General features: G+C 35.2%; 2 protein-coding genes and 1 pseudogene across 6 annotated transcripts; 2 read left to right on the top strand and 1 right to left on the bottom strand.

Annotated features, from left to right (window-relative positions):
* Positions 1–2120: 2120 nt before the first annotated feature.
* On the bottom strand, positions 2121–7474 carry LOC18426987 (Nuclear transport factor 2 (NTF2) family protein). Of its 4 annotated transcripts, none has more exons than XM_006836047.4 (4): positions 7361–7474; positions 5776–5901; positions 3794–3929; positions 2121–2798 (listed from the first exon to the last, which is right to left on the bottom strand). In XM_006836047.4, the coding sequence occupies exons 2-4, from the start codon at positions 5821–5823 to the stop codon at positions 2236–2238; spliced, it is 747 nt and encodes a 248-aa protein (XP_006836110.1). In that variant the 5' UTR covers positions 5824–5901; positions 7361–7474; the 3' UTR covers positions 2121–2235. The 4 variants fall into 4 exon arrangements, with proteins under 4 accessions (XP_006836110.1, XP_011620666.1, XP_088706519.1 ...); XM_011622364.3 differs by having other exon boundaries at positions 2121–2819; XM_088850393.1 differs by lacking the exon at positions 7361–7474 and adding an exon at positions 4021–4056 and having other exon boundaries at positions 5776–5862.
* Positions 7475–12175: 4701 nt separating this feature from the next.
* LOC148780008 (xylan glycosyltransferase MUCI21-like) lies at positions 12176–18040 on the top strand. 2 transcript variants are annotated; one of them, XM_088850394.1, is made up of 3 exons: positions 12176–12440; positions 15152–15307; positions 16628–18040. In XM_088850394.1, exons 2-3 carry the CDS (start codon positions 15178–15180, stop codon positions 17809–17811), a joined length of 1314 nt encoding a protein of 437 aa, XP_088706520.1. In that variant the 5' UTR covers positions 12176–12440; positions 15152–15177; the 3' UTR covers positions 17812–18040. The 2 variants fall into 2 exon arrangements, with proteins under 2 accessions (XP_088706520.1, XP_088706521.1); XM_088850395.1 differs by having other exon boundaries at positions 12224–12440; positions 15134–15307; positions 16628–18039.
* A 4375-nt stretch (positions 18041–22415) lies between these two features.
* Positions 22416–23982, top strand: LOC148780009 (senescence-specific cysteine protease SAG39-like; annotated as a pseudogene).
* Positions 23983–27516: the final 3534 nt, after the last annotated feature.

Consider the following 27516-nt stretch of genomic DNA (forward strand, 5'->3'; position numbering starts at 1 on the left):
TTTGGCAATGTCCAAAACCTCTCTCTCTCTCACACATATACACGTACGTACAAAAAAACACACAAGAATTTGAAGGCAGCATTCTCATCCCTCCCCCCCCCCCCCCCCCCTCTCTCTCTCTCTCTCTCTCTCTCTCTCTCTCTCTCTCTCTCTCTCTATGAATGAAGGACATTCATCATTGAGTTTGTGCTGTCCAATCTATCCAGGTTACAAATCTATGACTTCCCTTTTATCAAAAAACTATAACTACCCTTCAAAGCTACCTATTGTATCGATGCAAATACAATGCTTTTGTGCATTTGGCCGGTGCTTACCAAAATGCTTCTCAATGAGTGAAATTTAAGGCTTCAGATGTAAATTACGTTTTGAATAAATAGGATGCCTACAGCAATTCAATCCAATGTTTTCCCTGGTGAAAATAATTTCAAGTTAGTGTTAAGGTGGCTAGTTCAAGCCAGCCCTGATGAAGTATTTTAGGGTTAGGGTTTGCTAAGTTAGTGGGACTGGTATCAGATTCTATTGATCTCAAATGAAGTACATTGAGCACATGATAATAAATTCGATAGTTCACACTCTAGTTCTGAGTAGGATACGACAGTACGTACGTAGCATGGATGTTTAACTTGATGGGATTGAATACAATGAGATCATTTACCTATCGTATAAGAAGGTCACAATTGCTTATAACCATCTAAAGTGAAATTTGATGGCTTGAGTGTATCACATAGTTGGAGAAAGTTTTTTTAGAACTTGTGCTTGGACAATGGAATAAATGTAACCACTCAATTTTATATCCAATGGTCAATATTAATGGTGACCACTTTGTATCAAAGGTAAATTGTCTCATTGTATATTTTTCCTTAATTTTATACCCTAATTTAACTGATCTGCTGATTTCAGTCCATTCCTTTATTTCCAAATCAATTCTCCTACAAATGCTTCATTGCATTTCTGATATCCAGTAGCTACCATTCTTGATGTGAAGCCAAAGCATGTTCCTGTCATTATTGGGATGCATCAAGGACATTTCATTTAGTTATTTGGTCATTTTGTTGTGTTTATAGGTGACCCGGCTTCAAAATACAAAATTAAAGTTCCAAGCAGATATTTAAGGAAAAAATTACACCTTAAAATGTAGAATTACAGATGCACTTCAAAAATCCATTGGAAAATGTTGGTTTAATGTTGAAAAACTCTTTAATTGATCATCTCGACATCGAGATGTATGAATATGAAAAATAAATAAAAAAATTGAGCTCCAAAAATAATGCATCTTGCAACACATTATCTAAACCATCCATTTTCAAGATTTTCATATATTTATAGATCTACTTGATTTTAACCATTTTTGGTGTTTAAAATTTTATAATTAGATATAAAAATAGACTTTCAGATAATCCTAAAAAAAAAAAATACACCAAAATTACATGTTATGATAAAATTTGGAAGTGCGCCTCAATTGGATTGTTTAAGGTTGCAACCTAATGGAAACCTTTTATACTGAGTGTTCTTTTCTTTTCTGGAATATAAGAGTATTTTGAACCAAGGTCTTAAAAGAGTCTTATTTCTTGCAATATAAATGCAATAACAAGGAAAATTGCCTACATAAGCTTTCATCCCATACAAATTGCTTTTTTAGCAATGTTCAGGTCAAAAGCTCAGATGCCTTTTCTGGGGAAGCTTTATATATATCTTCACACACATAATCATGTGTTTGGAGAATCACAATCATCTACTTGATCATGATCGGACAATTGGGAATGAGAAAAAGCAATATCACATGTTGGTGCCAACCGTGTTTCTCAAGACATAACTAATAAATTATCAGCTCATTACTAGCCTACTGATCAAAAAATTGGACGACTAGATGTCTCTAGACATAAGTTATGTGTGTGAAGACACATACAAAGCTCACCCTTATTTTATCCTTAAAAGATAGACTATCAATCGAAAGTGTGACCTACCCTCCAAGTCCATAGATTTCCACTCAAATGTTTTTTAAACCTTTAGTTTTGGCATTTTCTCTTCTTGGATCCGACAGAAAAATAATGGGGTGCAAAGGTAAACTTTTTTTCGGTTCTTTTTGATGGATAGGATTTGAGTTGGAAAACAAGGGTGAATGACTGGCACTAAAAATAATTGACTAGGCATAGAAACTACAAGTGGTGAAATTCAGAAAATCAAGCTCCTTCAATGGGGATCTCCAAAAGAAAATGAGACCAAAAACACAAACCCTCACAAGGTAACATGTGAGGCATGGTGTATACAAATAAACCACTCACCACCCACCCTCTCAAATACATTTGTGGCAACCTGCTTTCCCCACCTACTACCCTTAGTCTTAACCAACTCCAAACATGTAACATACCCAACATCTCCCTTAACATGGACTTCAACATTTTGCAAGTCAATCTTTAGTGGGAATTCCACATCTGCCCCTGCAACCAGCTCCCAACTCTCCATTATATAGGCACATCCTGAAATCATACCAGCACCAGGGTGGACACAATGAGTATTCTCGCCTCTAAGCCATATAACACGCATAGCTTCAAGGTCCCCACTTCTAAATGCATTATAGAATCGAGTATTCGCATTGAGGACGCCGGCTTTGCTGCTCTCTTGCAGTGCTTGGAGCTTGTCCCGAAGCTCGGCTGCTCTATTGTAATTCTCTTCTTGGATTGCGCTTTCTAGCTCACGGTCAAGTGCTTGCTCATCGAGGATCATGTCTTCGTTGCTTATGGCACCCTCTGTCTCCCCACTAAGTGCTTGACGAATGTATCGGGGATAAAGAGTATGTGCTGCAATGGGGATTCGGTATGCTAAGGGGGGGGGAAGGGGCAAAAACTAAGTGCAAACCAACACGTACATATGCATCTGTGCTTGTGTGTATGTCCATAAGCATGTATGTATTTCTATGTACATATGAATATATATAAAAATATTGATAATTCATAGATGGTGAAATGAGCATGAGCATAGAAATCTCTATATGTGTGTAGGCATATATGTACACACTCATACATTTTTGTTAAATATAAAGGACATAGAATAAGGGTGTGTTTGCATGTGGCATGTAAGTCACATCACTGAACCGCCCTACTCTGCATAATTATAAAACACCTTTTCACTAGTTATGCACTTACACTGAAAAGTAGTAATGCTCTGGATATCAGACCTACACCGAACACCCAATCATGAGGGCCCGGTGTATGAATTCACGTTATCCATGACTTATATGCCATCAAGACATGCCCTATTATATAGAATATGGATTTTATACTATTAGACACTAGAGACCGTTAACCTTTGGTACGAAAAAATCACAATCACCTTTAGCTATTTGATGTGAAATCGAGCTGCTGGGGATACATCATTTCTTTGACTAAAATCCAGGAGAAAATTTCTCAAGACTATGAGCTCATCAATGGCACACCATGGAGGTGATTGTGCCTTGTTGTCCCAAAGCTAAATTGTCTATTGTACACTCTCCCTATAGAACATATATACACTGTTAAAAAATTCTAAGTCCTGCCTGCCTAAGCAGCTAGGCGGGCACCTAAAAACCTTGTTGGCCAAAAGTTCTTTTTTGTTTTGCTTTTTTTGTTGAACACTGTATATATACACATGAATGTTCATAATACACATACAAATCCAATCCCAAATATCTATTTAGTGGCAGCATTTATCAATGATCAGTATCCAATTGGCATAGTATATGTGTTTAACAAAAATATCCAACATGTGGAAGAAAGAAGGCTACATAAATTTCAAGAATGTTTGGGAACACACAAACCGGGTAAAATAGGTTGCGAAGGCAATGTGAATTCTGTATACCATCCTGACATCTGAAATCCATCCCTTCTTTGTGGAACCAATACCAACGGGGCTGTAATATGTTTCCTAGACAATGACGAATAACAAGCAGAAACCTACAATTGAAAACATTTTGTATATAAGAATACAATAATAACAAAAACACTATGACATGTGTTTTTTATGCCAATGAAGAAAAGTGCAAACCTAGTGTTGAAAACTTGGACATCAAATCTAATACACCTACAAATAAGAACAAAAAACACCCACGTGTTATGCTAACCCAACTACATGACTCGCACTGTCTCTGTCCCACACAAACTTATACAGATAATTGAAAATAAATCCAAAGAAGAAAGTAAAGGAACCACGGGGGTTCTTTTAGGTTCCTGATCAGTCCATAACAAATAGGTTTAGTTGGAAACTCAATCATTATGGTAAAGTTGAGCTGGGCAATTTTTTATATTTGTTGCAATACATTGTCGTTTCAGCTACTGGTCTCAATATCTCAAACTTGAGAAATTCAAACTTTTGCCAGGTAAATTTATGAAGAGTTAGTGGGATCGAAGAACGGAGTTTCAAAAAGACTATGAAAATGATTTAGAACATGGCAAGTCCGACTTGAACTCGCCTGAGTTACTAGGACTCCGCAGGCTGCTGATTCCAGAACAGAAACCTCGGGAACTGGCTGACTCTGCCAAGGTCTTATTGCTAAATATTTTTAAGAATTGGCAGAGTTTCTCAGAGACTTGGCTGAGTTGCCTGACTCAGGCTTGGACCCAAGCTGAGTCCCAACCCGAGTCTTTGGTTTAAACACTGGTTGCAAAAATAATTATTCTTACACAAAGAACGGAACGTTGTCCTATATATACAACTGAAAGGCCACAAAGGAGGGATTGATGCACAAAACTAGGTTTCTTGAAACAATTCATACTTGAAGATTCACCTCCTAATGAGGAGTGATCTCACATTGCACATAAATAGAAGCAAGGGGTAACTAAAGAATAATGGTCGCTGTGGTGTAACTGTCACGGTGGTACATTTGGTGTCTATCAGAGAAGCAACATTCTCAGGATAGTCAACACATATGTTAAATAAAATTGAACAAAAGAAAGAATTTCAAACTCCATTGTTACCAAGATTAAATCTTTATCTATGGGAAATCACCAAAACCTGAATTTCTCACAAACTGAGAATAGATTTCCAGATTGGGGCCCAACTGATAAGCCTTCCACCAAACCAAAGAGTACAAGAAAAAACTAATACCAAGGATTCCAAAGGTCCATCATTTTGATACCATTAGTACTCTTTAATGGTCCCAAAAGGTATTCCTTTCATCAGGCAAGGAAATTTAAACGGAAAAAATAAACAAAAGATGTAATACTCAGACCTAAGCCAATAAGAATCATCCATTAGAAACCAGTTCAAAGTTTGATTACACCCAATTAATTAATTAACTTTTGGGTTCTTGGGTTTTAACATTCTACTGTTTATGCAAAACAACAACTGCAAATTTCAGCTATACAAGAAAGAAATCCAATTACCGAAATTTTCATTTCTAAAAGTAATAGCTGTGGCATATAGAACTAGAAGCAGTTCAATAGTATATATTTCCATACAAGGAAGAATACCAAGTTAATCAATTTTTCCTCAATCAGAATATTGCCGATAATCAAGTAAATCCATAAGAAAGAATACCCAATCATCCATTTTTTTTTTATTAATCAAAAGATATTACCTAATACCTATAATTAACTAAGAACCATTGCAGAGTATTCCTGCAACAAGAATGATATACAGCTTGGTTTCTTTTCTACACGGGATACAAATTCAAGAAAAATCATTCTCTTAAAACATGTATGGAGAGAGAGAGAGAGAGGGGGAGAGAGAGTAAAAAAGGAAAGATGGGTGGCAAGAGAAGATAGAGAGGGAGTTAGAGAGAGGAGAGAGAAAGCAATTCACCTCAAAATAGCTCCTCAATGAAACACCGGGGAGCTGCAAAATTCCCATGGTTTAATGGCAAGAGCTGCAGGGCATGGACTTCAAGACTTCGGATTTGCCCCGTAAAAAGTTGTAATCTCCGTCACACTCGACAATGATATACAAGGGTATAACAGTCAAAACCAATGGCTTAAAAAACTGATCGGTGACCCGGATGGGGCTTCCAAAAAATCGATCCGAATCGAGAATCGGCTATCCGGATCGAGAATCGGGTGAATCGGTCAGAATAAAACTTTAAAAAAATTCGAAAAAATTATTAAAATTCATTATAAATATTAGTTTTTAGGAATTCAATAAAAAATGAGGGTACTCCATTAAGAATTTTCATGTTTTTGAATGAATATGCGAATATTGATATGTTCTTTCCTTGCATGAACCGCCATTCAGCATTTAACTTACAGTATTTCGTGCTCATCCCTACACTGTTGCTGTTGGGACTCGATATGTGAATAATATGGCTGGAATAGGGTGGCCTCAGAATCATCATCTCTCTCGTTTTCTCTTTGAATAATATGGATTAAAAAAAAAAAAAAAGCAAATTTTCAAAAAAATCGTTCATGGATTAAAAAAAAATCACAAATTTTCAAAAAATTCTATCATGGATTACAAAAAAAAATTCGATCATGGATTAAACAAAAAAAATCACAAATTTTCAAAAAATTCAATCATGGATTACATAAAATTCGATCATGGATTACATAAAATTCGATCATGGATTACATAAAATTCGATCATGGATTACAAAAAAAAACAAACAAAAAAAACAAACAAAAAAAAACAAAAAATTCAATCGTGGATTACAAAAAAAGAAAAAAATAGTTCGATCATGGATTACAAAAAATTCAATCATGGATTACAAAAAACTCTATCATGGGTTACAAAAAAAAGCAAAAAACAAAAAATTCAATCATGGATTACAAAAAAAAAAACAAACATTTCGATCATGGATTACAAAAAAAAAACAAACATTTCGATCATGTATTACAAAACATTCGATCATGGATTACAAAAAATTCTATCATGGGTTACAAAAAAAAAAAAAAAAACAAAAAAATCGATCATGGATTACAAGAAAAGAAAACAAACATTTCGATCATGGATTACAAAAAATTCTATTATGGGTTACAAAAAACCAAAAAATTCGATCATGGATTACAAAAAAACAAAAACAATTCGATCATGGATTACAAAAAAATCGATCAAGTATTACAAAAAAATCTATCATGGATTACACAAAAAAAAAAAAAAAAAAAAAAAAAAAAAAAAAAAAAAAAAAAATTCCGTATGGAATCGCCGATTCACTGTTCGGACTCGCCGATTCCGTACAGTGAATCGGCAATTCACTGTACAGAATCGTCCGGTTCTCTCTAGAACCGGACGATTTCCGATTTTGGGCGATCCGGTCCCCTTTTCAAGATTTCCCAGTCGAACCGGGCGAGTCCGGTTCGACTCGGCGTTTTTTAAAACGCTCGTCAAAACTGATAAGAATGCCTGTTCATGAGCATAGGAAACAAGAATAGGAAAGCCTGAGAAAGAGAGAGCGCACCATTTCTCTTGGCCCTTGTAGGACAAGAAAAGGCTCTTGTGAGCTCCCGCGAGTCCGGCCCCAGTGGGCCACTCTAGACCCGACTATACCCTGGCGACGTTAAACAATAAATTCGGGATATGAATGGAATCTTAAAGCCATTTATAAAAGAACGAAATTTTTATAAGGCCTAGGTTTTATGAAAACACAATAAAGCCCCTCCTTAAATCCTCATCCCGAGAAGGCTTTTGGCAATATAAATCTCCATAATGAATCTGAAATCAATTTCCAATACTAAAAAAAAAAATTGAAACTCAAAAAATGATATAGATCTTGCGGATCTAGTAGCACTTATTTTTAGGGTGAAATGGACGGATAGATAATTTGTTACAATATATACTATTTTTAGAGTTTAAAATCTTAATTTTTTTTTCAACAACCCTAATATTCAAGATGAGATGACTTTTTTTTTCATGTTTTTTTACAAATCTTGCAATTCATTCTAAACCCAAAAAATAAATCCTAAACACATACAAGCACATATGTACATCCATGTATGTATGGAAAAAATTTATATGAGGAGGCAACCTCTCGGGCTGAAGTAAGGTTGCAGTAAGCTATATTGCCAATTTTACTTTAACCATAAATATTAGATTTTATCAAAAAAATGTGCTCTTAAGGACTTGGTTTCTATGAGTCCATCGACTCATACTATTCAAGTGCACCTCACCCACCTGAAAAAAGATGTTCTAATGATAGAAACAGTGTTCGTAAAATCGAACCAGAACGGTCAACTGGACATAGAGTTGGGAGCGGTTAGAATGGAAACCGGACTTACCAGGCCAGTTAATCGGACTAATTGGCCAAGTAGATTTTTTCTTTTAAAAAAAAAGGGTCAAAAACCCCAAAAAAATTTTAAACAAATAGAAAAACTTAGATTAAATATATAATATCTTATTACATACATTCATCTTACAAAAAAAATTGAAACAACTTTTTGTAAATTAATATTTGAATACTATGGTCATGCATGATCCCAAGTAGATCACATAAATCTTTTTGTTTCTTAGAATGAAGTTTGATAATAAGTTTATAACACCTTACTATAAATGTATTACCTAGTGTAAATATGCACTCTAGATATTCAGGTGTTGCAACTAAGCAGAAACATTACATTAGTTTATACTTATTACTAAAAAATATAAGCACACATATATGTTTACGCACTACAGTTTCAAGTTTTGCACCACTTTAAGATACTGCTAATCACAATTAGAAACAATGGAAAAGAAATTGATCCACCAACTTTTACATGTCCATCTAGAATTTCATATGTAAAAGACACGATGGCACAAGGTATAGAGGCTGATACATAGGTTTTGTCATATAAATCAAAACAATATATTTTTATCAAAATAAATCATTTTATCAAAAAAATTATTTTATTAATAAAAATAAAAAAAACTTCCCATATTCATCAAAAATAATAATTTTATAAAGTAAAATAAAGTTTTTTGAAAAATCGATATCTCAAAATCTCCTAAAATTGAACAGCATTTCAAGCAAGAAACGACCCTCAATATTTGGATAATCGAACAAATCAATACACAACTACCATAAAAGCTTCGATCACCCTTTCAAATGCACCAAAAATTATAAAAAAAATATTCGGTATCTTTTATTTAGTTGAAAAAATCATGGAAAATTCAGACATGTGAAATCAAGCATGAAAAAAATTCATATAAAAATATTTACTCAATGATAAGTAAGCATACATGGTTTATGTGATAGATGAAGCCTTGATGATCAAAATACATAAATCAATTTGATAAAAAACAACCAATATTGATTCAAAATCTGTTTTTTTTTTATCGAACACAAGTTCTTTGAGCAACAGCATTTTAGGCCCAAAATCAACCCCCAATGTTTTGTTTTTTGAACAAATTGAAAGAGGTATATGATAGATGATTCGATTAGGATTAAAAAACCTCAAATTTCAGCAAAAACTATTGGCTATTGAAGGTGGTATTGATCAAATGGCGGAAATTTCAAAAGGCGTGAAAATCCGCCATTTCAATCCACAAAATCTCTTTATTTTTTGCTTGTTTTGCAAACAATAAATAGTGTTTTACAGCCATAAAGCATGACAAACGCCAAAAAATAGTAGAAAAAATAATTAAAAAAGCTGAAAAATCAACTTGTAAATTTTTGCATCAAAGGCATCAATTGAAAAGGACGGGTGTTATTTTAACTATACCGTTATTTGTTCATAGAACTCGTTATATCACTAACCGGTCTGGTTAGTTGAAAAACTGGCCAGTTTTACCAAACACGGCCAGTTCAACCCATAACCGGCTGTTTTTGGGCTTCAAAATTTATAAGGTAGTACCTTAGGCTAGGAGATCACCAAAACCGCCCCTAACCGGACTCAAAGTTAATCAGTCGGTTTTTCCAAAGCTAGAAAGACCCCATAAAAGAAAAGATTACAAGTTCTAAAATAGTGCTTCTTATAACCTATAATCTGAACAGTCCATTTTGAAGACTTTGAGGTAATTATAGCTTTGCTTTGTCAGCACTTCTACTAAACTTTAAATTCTATAATTAGGAATAAAAATAAATGTTCAGGTCATTATAAGATTTCCAGCATCTGAATATGGTGCGTAAAGGTGGGCGTTACTTTCATTATTGCCAAAAGATATTTTACTCATGGGGGAGTATAATGTCCATTTACTCCCTTGGGTAAAATTCCAGCTAGAATTAGGGTTAGGGCCCCAATATTTAGGGAAGTAACCTCTTCAACCCATAAGCTAACCTCAATAAAAGAAATTCCCTTAGTGTACCTTTTGAGGAGACTATCCAATTTTTAAATGGTGAGATCTTAGTCTTAAAAAACTCAAATTTCAAATTTATTTTGACAATGATCATCTACTAATTCTTAAGTGATTTCTAAAATTTCAGATTGAAAAAATCCTTCTAACTAGGCCTTTCCATTGAGGAAGTAGAAGTAAAATATGCTCCCGAAGGAGCATAGTACCCGTATGCAAATGTTTGTTGTGCACGCCTCGAGTCCTATAGTGCTGGCCTTCACCAAAAATAGGTGCCTCAAGGTCCACCAACTATTCGAATTTGCATATAAGTGCATATGCCAAAGTATTTTATGCTTCCGGGGAGTAAATTGTCCATTTACTCCCTCGGGCAAATACCAAGCTAGGGGTATTTTTATGACCTTAAGCTTTGGGGATGGCCGGCTATTTCCTAGAGACTAACTCCAACAAAAAATATGTATTCAAATACACATTCTATGAGCCTGACAAGATAAAGTCCCAAAATAAAACGAACAACATCAGATTTTTGGACAGCAAGATCTAAGTTTAAAGAGCTCAAAATCAAATTTTTTTTTTTGCAAAATAATCATTTGATAAGTGGATCCCAAAAATCAGATCCAAAAATATTTCCACATAAATAATGAGTGAACAAATGAACAGTTTGCTTTGGCAGGAACATAGTATAGACGATGCATATTGTATCAATTTCCGCTCAGCTAGGAGTAACTAGGGCCCAGCAGAAAAAGGCGAAAAGGTTGGGGCCTAAAAAGGATGACCGGGTTGAAAGCCGGGCCGGATTTTGAGCTGGTGGGGCCATGTTGGTAGTCCTACTAGTCTATAAAGTTTTGGTATTATGGGAAAAGGAGATTACTTCTTGCATCCAAAAGTTTTCTAATTTCTACAAAATGGCTAAATTAGTCTTAATGGGAAATTAAAAAGGAAATGTATCTAGACACAAGGTTCATTGAATTTCAGGTCATAAATTTTTGGTATGAATTGCAATAGGTTTTTTTAGGCAAAGTAGGAATGCCACATTCATTGGCACAGTTACATTTAATGATATTAGTTTCTTAGGAGAAATTAGCATTATGCAGGACTATTTTCCTTGATTATTCTCTCTTTAGATAGGCATTTACATCTTTCGAGAATGGAGTTGGGGTCGTGGTGGAAGCACTACTTGTGCTGTTGTTAAAGTATAGGGTTTCATTATCGCTTAACACCTTCAAAGACTACTAACGATTAAAAAAACAGGTAAAGGCTCATCATCCTAACTAAATTACTAAAAAAAATAAAAATTTACATCCTTCCGTTCAAAGTTGGTATTTCTCTCACCAAAACTTAGAGAGAGATTAAGGGGAGAGAGACCCCTTTAGGAAAGAGAGAGTGAGGGAAGAGAGACCCATTTAAGAGAGAGAGAGGGAGAGGGGGAGAGACTAAGGGGAGAGGGAGCCCTTTAAAAGAGAGAGAGAGATCCTTATCAATGTTGCCTTGTAATCATATTTTCAGTTTTCAACATGCAAATCTTATCTTAGTTGTTTGCCTTTAACATTACGATAACTCACAGGAAACATATATATTTTTGGAAGGAAAAAGTTTATATAGAGTGGAGGCTCTAAACAATCAAATTAAAGCCCACTTCAGAAATTTATTAGAAGAGATTGTTTTGAGGTCCAAATACCCTCAAATTGATCATCTCGACATCAAGATGGATGGACATGAGAAAAAAAATGGATTTCAAGCTTTGAAAATAATACATCTTGTAACATATTTTTGGACCGTCAATTTTCAAGTTTGCCTGGATTAGCTCCATCTATCCTGTTTTTGGAGTTTTAAATTTTATAATTAAAGATGAAAATAAATTTCAAGGATATCGCAAAGATTTCCAGTATTGAAGCCACATTTTTTGACACAATTTGAAGGTGCCGCTTTACTTTGATTGTTTAGAGCCGCGGCTCTATACAAACCGCACCATTTTTGGAAAATGTCTATACATACAATTGATGTTCTCTATGTTTGGGCAATCCCTGCATAACCAGCTAATTGCCACTCGTCTTAATTCAATGACATGCAATGAATATATGCCTATTCCCCAAGGTTTTGGAGAGAGAGAGAGAGAGAGAGAGAGAGGAGATGATGAAAGGAAGAAAACCTAAAGAACTGAGAAGAGTGCCGGAGTTCAAAATCAAAGCAAAGGTATTAAGAAGAAAAATGGGAGAGGGGGAAAGAAAATGAAGAATACTTCCTCTCTCAAGGAACCTAGATTCTACACATGTGAGGTACTTTTCTGTGTTTTCAGACTGTTAATTTATTTATTTTATTTATTTTCCTTATTGAATTATTTCAACTAAAGCAAGAACACATCATAAAAAAAAACTGTTCCTCTCTAAAGAGTTTTATGTTACATTTTATTTCTACATATCACCACACCGTAGGTACCATTCAAAATGAGCATTATTCCCTAATTTTATACTAATCTCACTGATTTTATAGATGTAATCAATCTTACTCAATCCAATTCAATTCAATAAACACCTAGAGACGTAAGTAGAAATCTGCTATCACTATTATCGTGGAAATTACGAGATTGTGATGGGCATTACACGAAGGACAAGGTTTTGGTCAGTCGGCCTAGTCACCTTTTCCATCTAACATCCATCTCTAAGTTGGATGTAAGAAAATGTTACATCCACTAAAAGCAAGTTAGAATGGAATTCAAATAATAACATTTATATTTTTTAAAAAAACAAAAATTTCAAATTTAGATCACTGTCGATTATTGAACCCTAGAATTTTAGATTGAAAATACAAGATATATTTTGTACAGAGACCGCACAAGAATAGTGTGAGTCGGCCAACTCACGAGACAATTTTTCTTACACAAAAGTGACAAACACCCCAAGCCATATGACCTAAGATCGGTAACTTGGGGTGTGTCAATTTTCAACATAGGGTTTGAGAATTTTTTTATTGGATTTTGAATATAGTCAACAATACTACACTAGCTGTCTAATTTTATATCTGATGGCTACGAGTGATTGTGACCGTTTTGTGTCAAAGGTAAGCGATTATAGTATGTATTTTTAACTTTTAATATTAAGGTAATATTTTTTTTGAAAAAGTATACTATGAGACCATTTGTCTTTGTACAAGGTAGTCAAAATTAATCTTGACCATTGGATGTGAGATTGGGTGACGTTATTTATTCCATTGACCAAGCTCAAAGCTCAAAAAGAATTTTCTCGAAATTTATGACACGCCCAAGTTACCAAATTTCATATCGGATGGTCATAAGTAATAGTGACCTTCATTCTACCCAAAAAAAATAATCTCTTTATATACAATCCCGTGTTTGTTTTATCATTCGCCAAGTGCTTGTCCTGCTTACAAGCTACTCGTGGATGAATACTAGGGAAAGAGTATTGTGGTCTATAAGATTTAGAAATTTTGTAGTCATGAATTTTATCACCATCCAATCATTGATGGAAATCGATACACAAGAGTCGAGGCCGCTAGAACAAAAGGAGTAGGGTTACTCTTTCTCCATCATCATAGATTTCTAATGGATGATGATTGGAACTTATGACCACAGATTTTCAATGGACATATGAATCAAAACGATCATTCCTTAAAACATTAAATTACCATGGAAAATAAAAAACACTAGAACAATAATAACCATATATTTGCTCTATGCGGTTAAGTTATTTTATATCCAAATAATTAAAAGATACCATTGACATTCATTATACCAAAAGCATATTAGTCCACAGTATTGTTATAAGGGAAAATTTTATATAACGTTGCAACTTCATATTATAGAATTGAAGTGCACCTCAAAATACCAGTACAAAAGTGTGTTATGGAGTTGGGGAACCTTCCAATTGATCATGGATGAATATAAGAAAAAAATAATAATTTCAAATCTTAAAAATAGTATGTCTTGTAACTAATTATTTGGATTATTAATTTTCAAGATTTTTAAATGTTTATAGATATGCTCGATCTGAATCTTTTTTGAAAATTTAAATTTTATAATTATAGTTGAACATGAGTTTTCAAGCTTTTCCAAAGTTTTAGAAACCGGAGCTACATCTCTCTGGATATTTAGAGGAGTATAGTATAAGGTGAGCACCTTATACAAACCTCATCCTAGTTATAATGCATATTACATGATGAAATTTTCGAAAGCTTAAGTACTCTATGTTAGTAATTGGGTTTTGAATAGTTTGCTAGCATCTCCTAGACCATTTGATGTCAAGAAGGGATGGTGGTGTGGTGTTGTTCCTCTGCTCACAATCCGCTCAGAGAAAAGGCACCAACCAACCATCCGAAGCCTAAGTGCTGGCATAGTACAGGGAGTCCAGCTTGTTTTAGAAATAAATCTTATTTTCCTTGTTTTTCACAAACCAACTCACTTTTTTTGTTTTTTTAAAACTTGAATTTGGGTTTGGGATCCAATGAAGCAATTTGGACAAGGCGAATCAAGCACTTCGGATAGACCGAATCAAGGGAAAAGGTACTGAAAAATAAACAGGTGGGAGTTGATATGTTATCAGGGCCATAGACTCAAATCACCCATTCCCTAAGCCTGATTTGGATTGGGCAATTTCAATCTAGATCACCGTTTTTTAAAACCTTGCTTTTAACTTAATTTAAGGTACATCCGTGCGCTTTTTATTTTTATTATTATAAAAAAGACATAATCATCCTTAATTGCTAAATGTGAAATCAGGGCACTAATGATGTACTGTACTATTGTCTGTGCTTGAAGGACAAAAAAGTTTTCCGAGATATGACACATTACAACTATCTAACGTTTTATTTGATGACTTGAGGTGTATGTGAACATGTCTGCTAAAGATAATGGTCTCATTATATACAATCCCTATAATGAAAAGTGAAAGTTATACATGTGTTTATATCGATTCCTTGTTCATACATGGTAAACCGATCCAATTACTGACCACAGATCCAATTACATGTAAAGGTTTGTAGTTTTGCTCATTGCAAATCATGAAGAAAGGGCCGCCATTGAAAGCACTCTCATTGGCAACTATCTTGATATGCGTATGCTACTTGCCAATTCTTCAACATGGTGTACGGAGATGGCCATTAGAGGCAAAAATTGAAGTTTCTAAAGAAGGTAATTCAACAATGCATTTGTCAAGAAAGGTGTTGCGGTCATGTTGGTGGTATCCCCTGACAATCTTCTCTACTGAATTACCCAAAAAAAAAAATTTGTATTTATTAATTAAGAGCTCCATAAATAATGCAAATCTAATTATCTTCAAAGAAATAAAATGAATGATAAAAAAAGGGAGTACAAAATAGACTTTTTTTTATTGCCGAAAAATGTATTGTCCTTCAAAATTTATGATAATAGTGGCCCAGATGATAGGCCTGCAATCTTTGGATCCAAGGGTGATACCATTGTAACAGGTGCAGCCCTAGATGCACCTAAACCCTACCTTTTTGAGTAACCTAAAATACAAAAACACAGTGAGCATAGGAACAACATGGTCAAAGCCAAACAACAATACTAAAAAAAATGATAAAAAAAAATTTCTATTTAAAAATGTACATATGAAAAAAACATATAAAGAAGATGAGAAGTGAAAGAACAAGTCAAACAAGAAAAGAACATCAAAAGATTAAAATATGTTACAAGAGCAAAATAACCATGACTAGTACAACTGGGAATAAAATGTCTGGAAGAAAACAAAAGAAAATGATTCCATTAGAGTTTCTAGACTCATTTATCCTATTTTCAGAATCATGAACTTTGTTATGCTTGAATCTGAGTTAAAAGGCATTAAGAAAAATGAGAAAACCAATATATACAAACATATATACATATGGATTGTTCTAAAATACACCATACTAATAATGAACTTAGAATTTATTACTCTATAATTTTTACCATGAAAATGCACCTGTGTTCAAAAATGATTTTTGACTATTTATAGTCAATGTACTTTTGTAGAGATGTTTTTGCCTTTTAAAAACGCCTCCAAGACTCAACTTTGAGTATCAAAAGATTCATTTGACTTTTTGAATGATAAGTGACTCTTTAAAGTAATTTAAAATTATAAATATGCCATTCTCAAAATTTCCAAATAAGCTATTTTAATGTAATTTTTATTTCATCAGGGCATTTTGTTGTCAAAAAGTTTGGAGTAAAAAATTCTAAGTTTAACATGGTATATTCTAGAGATGACAAAGGAAAAAAGAAAAGAAAAAGAGAGTGAGCTCGATAAAGAGATTTTGGTGAATAGAAACACAAGCAAACTTGTCAATTTTTTCTTTCCTTTGATGTGTATTAATTGGGGACGTTTTTAGGCAGTGATTATGTTCATGTAGTTGAGTCAGTCTTGATCAGTTAAAACAGAGAACTATTCATTAAGCAAGTGGTTTTTATTTTTTTTTACAAAAAGGTAAATGTTATTTTTTCTTATCATGACAGGGAAAAGTCGCAAAACATCTTCCATCCAACCAGTCTATTGCGATAGGGCCCACTACCGCTTCGACACATGCATCCTCCAAGGCCCCACTATCATGGACCCTGCTTCTAAAACATTCACTATTCTTGAACCAGTTGTCTTTGTCATTGTTGAAAAAATTCGCCCCTACGGAAGAAAATGGGAGACAGACATAATGTCTACAATCCCAGAACTGACTCTAAGAACCACAACCACCACCACCACCACCACGACTACAAAGCAATGTGACGTTAGGCATGAGGCTCCAGCTTTAGTCTTTAGCACTGGAGGCTACACTGGGAACCTCTTTCATGACTTCACAGATAGCATCATTCCTCTCTTCATTACATCTCGAACCTTTGCTAGTCAGCCGGTCTTGGTCTTGTCTAGGTGCCACAATTGGTGGCTCACTAAGTATAATCATATATTAGGGATGCTATCTCCACATCCGGTCGTCAATCTCGATAACGACACATACACCCATTGCTTCCCATCTGTCACACTGGGCCTCACCAGCCATGATGATCTCCGCATCAATCCTGATATAATGCCTAGAAACGAAACCATCCTCGACTTTCGAGCCTTCCTAGACCGAGCCTATTCCACTCGTAAATCATTATCCCAGCCTAAGTGTCTACGCCCTCGTCTAGTCTTGGTGAGACGGAGGGGCAGTCGTGCAATTCTGAACGAGAGAGATCTAATAAAACTAGCAAAGAGGCTGGGATTTGAGGTGAAGATCTTTGAGCCCTCTAAGACTACAGACTTGAGTCAGGCTTACCAGTTACTGAATGCAAGTCATGCAATGTTGGGGATTCATGGTGCAGGGCTAACCCACTTCTTGTTCATGAGGCCTGGGTCTGTGTTCATACAAGTGGTCCCCTTAGGTGGGGACTCGGTCTCAGAGAGTTGCTTCGGTGGGCCTGCCCGCCATCTCGGTCTGAAGTATGTTGCATATAAAATTGAGACTAATGAGAGCAGCTTAATTGAGAAATATGACAAGAATGACATTGTATTGAGGGATCCAAGAGCTGTTCAGAGGAAAGGGTGGACTTACACTAAGAATATATACCTAGAGTCTCAAGATGTGAGCATTGATTTACAAAGAATGAGTAGTTATTTGGAGCATGCCTATCTTGAAGCCAAGAGGTTCATGGAGGAAAATGGGTAGGGAAAATGAAGTGTAGCTCATTTTTATTTCATTTTAACAGTGTTTTTTTTACTTGATTAGATAGTAAGAGCTCTTCTGTCTCTCTCTCATTTTATTTACAAACATATGTTCATGCATCTGCAGAAATACACATATACAGTTATAAAAAAGATTACAAAGTCATGAAATTCAGACACATTTTCATGTGCTCTAGCATCAAAACTATTTGGGAAGATTTCTATCAAGAATATGAGTCATGCACATTCATTTTTTAATTTAGGACCCACTTGGGCATCCTCAGCCTATCTGAGCTTAATACTTAGTTGGTTTTTTGGGCACTTGTAAGAATATGCACTTTTCAAATATCCTAATCAACAAACAGGTTTTTTCTTTTACCCCTAGGGCCAAAAATAGGGTATGTTGGCGCCATTTCTAAAAGGGTGTGGTTTGTAAAGAGCCGGGGCTCTAAACAATCAAAGTAAAGCTCATATTCAAATAGTATTGAGAAATGTGGTTTCAATAGTGGAAATATTTGTGATGGCCTTAAAATATACTTTCATCTTTAATTATTAAATTTAAAGATTAAAAAATAGTGTAGATCGAGCGTATCTATGAAAACTTAAAAACCTTGAAAATTGACTATCCAAAAATGCGTTACAAGATATACTATTTTCAAAACTTGAAATCCATTTTTTTTTCTCATATCCATGCATGCATCTTGATGTTGAGATGATCAATTTAAGGATATTTAGGCATCAAAACAACCTCTTCTAGTAAATTTTTTGAGATGGGGTTTAATTTGATTGTTTAAAGGCTATACTCTATATAAACTTTTTCCATTCTAAATAGCTAAGTTTCATTCCTTAAAATATGCATTTTATCAGAGCATGCCACCCAATCATGCACAAAAATAAAATAATAATTTTTTTGTAAAAAAGAACGTGCAAAATAGGGCCTTAAACAAATGTAAAGCTTTATGTGTGACCCCAACAGCATATAAGGTGACCCGAATATTACATGTTACCCAACTTCGTGGCTGTTCAATCTAAATCGATGGCTACTATTGTTCATGCTACAATGTCGTGCCAAATATTGTGTTTCTTTTCTTTTTTTCAAATTTTTAGATGAAATTTTGGGTATCTCACATAACATTAGGGGCGAACCTGTAAAATAAAAAAAAACTATTTTCCATAAAAACAAATGTTACCCATGAAATTTTCAGGGATATTATGGTAATTTTCATCACTGGAAATATTTTATTACTATCATCATGTGCTCCCTTGGCAGATCTATGTATGCCCCAAATTTTGCCTCAAAATGATTTACATAATAAAAATTTAAAAACAAACTCTGAGCCATTGGATCAATATTTGATGATTAAGAGCCAACTTGTGACATTGTGACTCAAGCCATCTCAACCATCTACTCAGATATGACGATTGAGATCAAGGATATGCCATATATGTGGTGGGTTTACATCTTTTTACTGTTGCTTGTATCTTTGGCAAATATATGCCTCAACATACATGTGCATATTCATAAATATATCTATAGTGTAGAAATAATAAGATACAACTTACCAAAAGAAAAATGATATAATTTATAGAATATACAAGTGGGCTCTGTTCCATGTGTATGGTTTAGAAGTAAAATTTCTTTGCTCCATCTTTGGGTGAGGTAATTTATGCCATATTATGGAATAATATCTAATTATGTGTCATTAAGTTCAATGTTTGGGTGTGGTTTGTATAAGGCTGAGGTTATAAACAATCAAAGTAAAGCATACTTTCAAATAGTGTCGAAAGATATACCAGTATTGAAATTTTTTGTCATGGACTGAAAATTTATTTTCCATCTCTTACTATAAAATATAAAGCTTAAAGAACAGTGTAGACCAAGCATATATATTTAACACTTGAAAATTTTGAAAATTGATGCTTTAGAAAATGCATCACAAGATGCACCATTTTCCGGACTTGAAATCTATTTTTTCTTTTTTGGGCATAGAAACAACATTTTCTAGTAAATTTTTGAGGTACGCCTTGATTTGATGGCTTAAGCCCTCACCAATACATAAACTTTCATTGTTTTTTGTTTGTTCGTGAAGAAACTTTTTTGTTGAAAATGTTGGAAACCGCTTGTTTCTTCTGACTAAAGACAAACATAAGCCAAGCAAAAAGAAAAGGCCACTGCTACAGTAGAATCCGATGGCCTGAGCAAGAGAGATTTGTTTAGGCTAAATTATTGTAAAAGTTCTTATTTGAACAATAAATATTAAAAAATCCTTACTTTTAGTTTTAAGACCCAGATTTTGTTGTCTACCAAATGAATGGCCTATATTCACCAAAAATATTGTTCCGAAATTTTCAATTCTTTTTAGGGAAAAAAAACTTAAATCCCCATCTCTAAAATTATAATCTCAAATAATCCCCTAATCCTATAAATATCCTATGAAAACCCTCAAGTTAAACAAAAAAAGATGCTTAACCTTTACCTTTTTTATAGTCAAATTATAGAAATGACATTTTTTTTTTCTTAATCACCCTGTTATCTAAATCCTCAAAAAACTCTCATTCTCTCTCACTCACCTCTAGACCTATTTCTCCTTCTCTCTCTACTCTCTAGCAACCTTTCATGAATTCTTATATATCTCCCACTTCCTCACCTCTAAACCTCTTTTTCCCTCTCTCTCTACTCTCTAGCAACCTTTTTTGAATATTTATATATCTCTCATCATGTGAACCCCATAAGTAAGTTAAAAGATGCATCACAAACTTGAAAATTTTGATGACGTTATTACTAAAAAAAAAGTTAGATAAATTATAGAATTTGGACAATAAAAGGATAAAGAGGAGGTAAAAAACCTTTTTTTTGGTTAACTTTGGGGTTCTATGGGATATTTAAGGTGCCCGGGGGATATTTGGGATTTCAGTTTTAGAGGGGGTTTTATGTCTTTTTCCCTTCTTTTTTATTCACTTACACAGTGTGCAAAATTTTGAGATCTAATACATCCCAGTTCTTTCACATGTCAACATTCTATGACGTATTTTTGCTACTCTCTCTTGTTAGGTTTTATGAACCCTCTTATATGCAAAAATATGAATCTTAAAAGTTGGATCCCACCAGTATCATGTATTTAGAAACAAAATAGGAGAGTACAAATCACTTGTTAGGATTCAATAACCCTTTTATCTATGGAAATAGGAGCCCTGGAACTTGGATCCTGCTAGGAACTTGTACTTATATGGCTAGATACAAAATCAATGAGAGTAGGAACCATATAGGAGCATGATAAATAAAGTATAAAAAAGTATACCACAAGAATACAAAAATTTATATGGTTTACCCTAAAAGACTATATTCATGGGTATAGAAAATTGAAATCCACTATATTGATGAGAATGATATCATAGATTTTAAGACACAAAGATGCCTTTCTTGTGACACAACCCAGTCGAGCAATCTTTTAGACTAGTTGTCCCAACAGATAGCACCTGTCGATCTTGCATTTCTATTTCATAGGCAAACTACTATCTAGGAAGAGAACCTTGAGAGTAACTAAAATCAGTTTTTGACTCGGCCTTGAAAACTCGATAAGGGCTAGGTCCGAGTAACTGCTAAATCGATCGGTTCAACTAGCCTAAGCAGTTAGGTCCCAGCCGATCCAAAAGGTATTGAAAAAATTTAAAAAAATACAAAAAACTATGAAAAGTATATTTAAAGCATAATTAAATAAAGCACATCCAAATAAAGTTGAAAAGTAGCAAAAAAAATAGATTTTAAAAAATTGAATTGTGCCTTGCGGTATTCCCGAAAATTTTCAAAAAGGATAGAAAAAATGTAAAAATAAGTATCCATGGTCAAAACACTTTCCAATCTTTGTCAAAATGATAAAAAAGCATTAAAAAACACATTAAAAATAAATTCCTTATTTTTTAGGATTATATATATATATATATATATATATATATATATATATATATATATATATATATATATATATATATATTAATTTTTTTACACACCTTGCCGGACCACAAAAACCGGCCAAAACCAGATTGGCCAATACCCGGTTCTAGTTTGACCTGCTGGTTCCGAGTTGGACCAAGCGAGTTTGCGAACACTGGTCCACAGTCAACACTATGCAGCTCCAGCTTTAAAACACTGTAGGGAACTTAGAAACGAGTTCGTTGCGCAAAACCTGTAGTGTAGTATGCGTTATAAGATCAGACACGGGAAGAACTGCTGAGAGTGACATGCCCACAAAAATAATTAAACGATATCAAACAATAGATGATACCATGTGGAATGATATTATGCATGAGAGAGTGATACAAAAAGTAAAGAAGGACCCAGTGTTTTAGCAAACAAAGAATCATTTAGGTCCAAAATTGTGGTAAGATGCACTACAAACTAACTGGGCTTTGTTAGATCCAAACCAAATGGATTGGAGTATATGGAAGAGATAATAGTGAGACAAAAGTGAAGGGGAGAGAGAGAGAAAGAGAGAATCGTTTTGGTAGTTGTGTTGGGATGCAGCCGGTGAGTTTTGATGGAGAATAGGAAGCTATATGTGCATATATATGCTCAATTCAATAGGCCAATGCATCATTGCATATACATCAATGGCTGCTAGAGTTGTTTCGCCACTCTCTTGTTTGTGTTTGGCTTTGTTTGTTGTGGGCCTATGACTGCCTTTTGCCACTCCTCGAAGATTGGAGGAGGACACCTCATCGTCGATGTTGGTGAGGTTCGAGCAATGGATGACGCCAATACATGGATGCCCAAGAGAAGGAGCAACGCTTTGAGATATTCAAGGAAAATCTCAAATTCATAGACTCTGTGAATGCGGAAGGGCAACCTTACAAACTGAGCGCAAACAAGTTTGCAGACCTCACCAACGATGAGTTCAGGGTTACACACATGGGTTTCAAGGCTCATGCATGCGCCACAAGGGCTCCTGATGCTCCCTTTATGTATGCTAATGTTTCAACGCCGACCAGCATGGATTGGAGGAAGAAAGGCGCTGTTACTCCTATCAAGGATCAAGGCCAATGCGGTTAAGTACTAATTTCCTTATACTTCTCTAATGAACTATCTTTATCTTTCTTCTTTGGCTTGCTTTGAGAGATTAGCATAGTGGTATAGCTGATTTTTTTTTTTTTTCGTTTTTGGGGTAATTCAGTGGGGGAAGATAGGCCTTTACCTGTTTTCTCAATTAGTTTAGGAGTTAGGTTTTTGAAACTAATATTGGAGTGGTTCAGTGGGGATGAAAACCACAATGTGGTGACTATGGTGTAAGGGTGTCACCACACAAACTCTAGCCCCTCTACAAAACTTTTGAAAACAGTGTAGCTATTTAGTGAAAAAGCTTTAACCTGACTCATTTACAAAATGTAATCGTATGTCTCCTTCATGGACTCAGGTTGTTGTTGGGCGTTTTCGGCTGTTGCGGCCATGGAGGGCATAGCCCAAATAAAAACTGGCAAGTTGGTGTCTCTATCTGAGCAAGAAGTGGTAGACTGTTACACCAAAGGAGAAGATCAGGGCTGCAATGGGGCCTCATGGACGATGCATTCAAATTTATCATTAACTAACAACCACGGCCTCACCACCCAGGCTAAATACCCTTACAAGGCCGTTGATGGCACGTGCAAGAGGCATCCTTCCTTGCTGCTACAATCGCAGGATATGAGGATGTTCCTACAAACAGTGAGAAGGCACTGCTCAAGGCGGTCGCAAGCCAGCCAGTCTCTGTTGCCATTGACGCGAGCGGGTATGGATTCCAGTTCTACTGTAGGGGTGTCTTCACCGGCGATTGTGGTACACAGCTAGACCATGGCGTAACCAGCCATGGTTACACCATGGTTACACAGCCAGCCAGTCTCTGTTGCCATTGACGCGAGCGGGTATGAATTCCAATTCTACTCTGGCGGTGTCTTCACTGGTGATTGTGGTACACAGCTAGACCATGGCGTAACCGCCGTAGGCTATGGAACTTCTGGTGATGGGACCAAATATTGGCTAGTGAAAAACTCATGGGGGGAGCAAGGATACATAATGATGCAGCGCGACGTTCCCTCAAAAGAGGGCCTCTGTGGCATAGCCATGGAAGCATCCTACCCCACTGCATAACTGCCTTTTACATCCTCCTCTCCACTTGTTGTATATATTATGCTTGTGTTGCTTATGTTGTTCACACCAGAAGGATGTATGCCAAACAAGCTATTTATAAATGAGAAAAGTTTATATGGAGCCGAGGTTCTAAACAATCAAATTTGAACCTATCTCAAAAATTTCACAAGAAGAGGTTATTGTCATATTCAAATATCTTCAAATCGATCATCTCGAGATCAAGAACCATGGACATGAGAAAAAAAAAGATTTCAAGTTTTGGAAATAGTATATTTTGTAGCATATTTTTGGACCGTCAATTTTCAAGAGTTTCAAGTTTTCATAGATCTGTCGATCTACATTATTTTTGAAGCCTTAAACTTTATAAATAAATATAAAAAGATATTTTAAAGCTATAATAAAGATTTCCAATATTGAAACCACATTTTTCGATACTATTTAAAGGTAGACTCTATACAAATTGCACCTTTTATAAATAGTTTTATGTGAATGTACACCTAATGTATATGTATTTCCAAATTCACTCTTATATAATTAATACCTAGAAAGCATTAGCACCATGTTGTCAAATTCACGTTAGAGTCTTTTTTGGTTTGTTGAGAAAAATGAAGCAATTCGGTGTTTCGGCTTCGGGAGAAGACTTCGGATCTTTTTATTTATTTATTTTAATATAAATAAATCATATATTTATATACATAATATATAAAAATAATGGAAATTTTTTTAAAAAAAATCTCAAAAAAAGATATTTATTTTGCTTTGGTCAAATCGGCCCCATGGAGAACCGAATCTGATTGAAATAGCCTCAAACTATCCGAATCTGACTAAAACGATAACACCAGTCTTCTCTTTGCACTGCTTTTAAATACGAAGGCTTCGGCCTCTTAGGCTGAAACGAAGAGATTTTGACAACACTGATTAGTACCCTGAGGAGCATTAACATGTACATAACATCGTGCAAATAGGATTATGTTATTGTTGAGTTTGGTGATAGTTAAAAACACTACTTGTTGTAAAATGGAGATAACCCAATCACCCCCTTTGAGCAAATCGGGATATCTCAAATCCCACTAGATGTAGTGAGCACTACACCATAATGATTTCAACACTCAAATAACTTGCCCAAGATGCAATAACAAGTGCAATATAATTGGAAAAAATATAAGAACAATAAAACAAGTAATATGGGAAATTATCAAAGCACAACACAAATGAAAATAGAGGGACACACACATATACATGGTTCACCCAAGATGGGCTACGTCCACTGGCAAGACGGTAAATGTGTATTCACTATCAAGAGGAAAACGTACAAGATTGAGGTTATGTAGAGTTACTTCATACAATCTCAAGGAATGCTCAAACAAAGAACTTCCTACCACAAACCACCTACAATCGACTTCTTTCTTTGATTCACCGCAACTGCGAAAAAATACCGACAGGAGCGGCCCAAGATGAGCCCAAATGGTGGCGAGGTTCAGTCGCAAAAACCCCGAATTTTTTCCCCAAATTCTCTCTCTACAAGTTTCTCCTTTCTTTTGTCGACCGCACGTTTCTCAGTTCCCACTTTCTCACCCACATGTCTCTCTCTCTCTACAATGCCTTTTAAGATCCTCCACTTTAAAAGGCATATCTTGGTAACCAAAATTCCCTCTATCAAAAGGGAAAATACCGCAGAGGTGGTGATTTGGTATCACGCCCCAACAATCTCCACTTTGATGCAAAATCATACCATTGCATTGTTAATCCATAACTTCATTTCTTTTTTGAAACCTAGATAAGTTAGACTTCATTCTAATTTCTCTATTTGGATGGTTTTTTTAAGCATATCTGTAAGGTTGTCTTCGGGCATTATCTTGACCAATCGAACTCGTCCATCTTCAACAACTTACCAGATATAGTGATATTGAACTAATATGTGCTTTGACCTCCTGTAGTGAATCGGGTTCTTGGCCAAATGAATAACACTCATATAGTCACAAAATAGTTCAATGGGCTTGCACATAATGTCCATCTCACCTATCAACCCTTAAAGCCACACGACTGCTTTTGATGCTTCCGTTGCCGCCATGTACTCAGCCTCGGTAGTTGACAATGCTATCGTGCCTTGGAGCCTTGATATCCAACTTATCGGTCCATTTACAAACCAAAAAAAAAAATGTGGCTACCTCTATCAAGATCACCGGTAAAATTTGCATCCATAAAACCTTGTATTAGAATTGAGCCCTTACCAAATGTGATTGCATAACTAGTTGTACCTTGTAAATACTGTAGCACATATTTTGTTGCTTCCCAATGAACCTTTCCAACGTTTTCCATAAACCAACTTAGAAGTCCAACCGCAGGCGTGATACTCAGTCATGTACATACCATGACAAACATGAAACTTCTAATCACATTTGCATAAGGAACATTAGCCATGCTGGTTCTTTCTTCTTCCGTCTTCAGACTTTGCATTGAAGACAATTTGAAGTGAGGCGCTAAGGGTGTTTTCATCAGCTTTGCATCTTTCATGCCAAAATTTTTAAGCACCCTTTCTATGTAACCCTTTTGAGATAATGACAAAATTCTATTTTATCTATCCCTTTCAATTTCAATCCCAAGGATTTGCCTTGCCGGCCCGAGATCCTTCATCTCAAGTCTTTTGCTCAAAGGAGTCTTAAGCTCATTAATTTTTTACCTTATCTTTGCACACCAAAAGCATATCATCCACATATAAAACTGAAATCAAGTATATACCATCATCAAAGAACTTTAAATAAATGCAATGAGCATACTTACTTCTTGTGTACCCAAGGCTCATCATGAACATATCAAATGTTCTATACCATTGTCTTGATGCTTGGTTGAACCCATGCAAGGACTTCTTCAATTTGCACATAAATCCTTCTTTGCCATTCTCTATGAAGCCTTTTGGTTGTTGCATGTACACTTCCTTTTCAAGTTTTCCATACAAAAAAGTCGTCTTCACATCCATTTGCTCAAACTCTAAATCATGCATAATAACTAAAGCAAGCACCAAGCGAATTGAGACCAACTTGACAACTAATGCAAAAATCTCATCAAAGTCAATTCCTTCATTTTACGAAAAACCTTTTGCCATCAATGTTGCCCTATATCTTTCAAGCTTGCATCAAGTCCTTTCTTATCTTGAACACCCATTTACAACCAACGGCTTTTTTACCTTTTAGTAGCTGCACCAAATTCCAATTCTTGTTTCTTTGAAGGGCCAATATCTCTTCTTCCATAACTACTTTCCAATGCTCGGTACCATTGCTATCAATGGCTTCACTGAATGATGTTGGCTCTTCATTTTGGATTATCAAAGTATGTAAAGTATTTGGGTCCACATAATCTTTGTGCTACCTGGGTGCTCGAGTTTCTCTAGTAGAGCGTCTATGCGCCAAAAGCACAACTTCATCATGATGGCCATGTGGTTCATTTTGACTTCCTAGTTCTTATTGTTCTTCACCATGATCAATGTGTAGATTCTCATAAGGTATAGTTGCACTTGGTGGAAGTGTTTCGGGGTTGCCTTGAAATTCTTGGCTCTCTTGTTGCACCTCTTGACCATTGCCATTTATCATTATC

This window comes from Amborella trichopoda, chromosome 10 (genome assembly GCF_054954075.1).
Source record: "Amborella trichopoda isolate Santa Cruz 75 chromosome 10, AtrichopodaSantaCruz75HAP2 v2.0, whole genome shotgun sequence".
Taxonomy (NCBI): Eukaryota; Viridiplantae; Streptophyta; class Magnoliopsida; order Amborellales; family Amborellaceae; genus Amborella; species Amborella trichopoda.

Excerpts from the sequence above, each read along its gene's own strand:
- LOC18426987 (XM_011622364.3), bottom strand. The coding sequence starts at position 5,823 with ATGGGAATTTTGCAGCTCCCCGGTGTTTCATTGAGGAGCTATTTTGAG. Across the intron at positions 3,930-5,775 it reads CATTGAGGAGCTATTTTGAG|GTTTCTGCTTGTTATTCGTC; the intron begins GTGAATTGCTTT and ends TTTCAATTGTAG. Across the intron at positions 2,820-3,793 it reads TTCGCAACCTATTTTACCCG|CATACCGAATCCCCATTGCA; the intron begins GTTTGTGTGTTC and ends CCCCCCCCTTAG.
- LOC148780008 (XM_088850394.1), top strand. The coding sequence starts at position 15,178 with ATGAAGAAAGGGCCGCCATTGAAAGCACTCTCATTGGCAACTATCTTG. Across the intron at positions 15,308-16,627 it reads AATTGAAGTTTCTAAAGAAG|GGAAAAGTCGCAAAACATCT; the intron begins GTAATTCAACAA and ends TTATCATGACAG.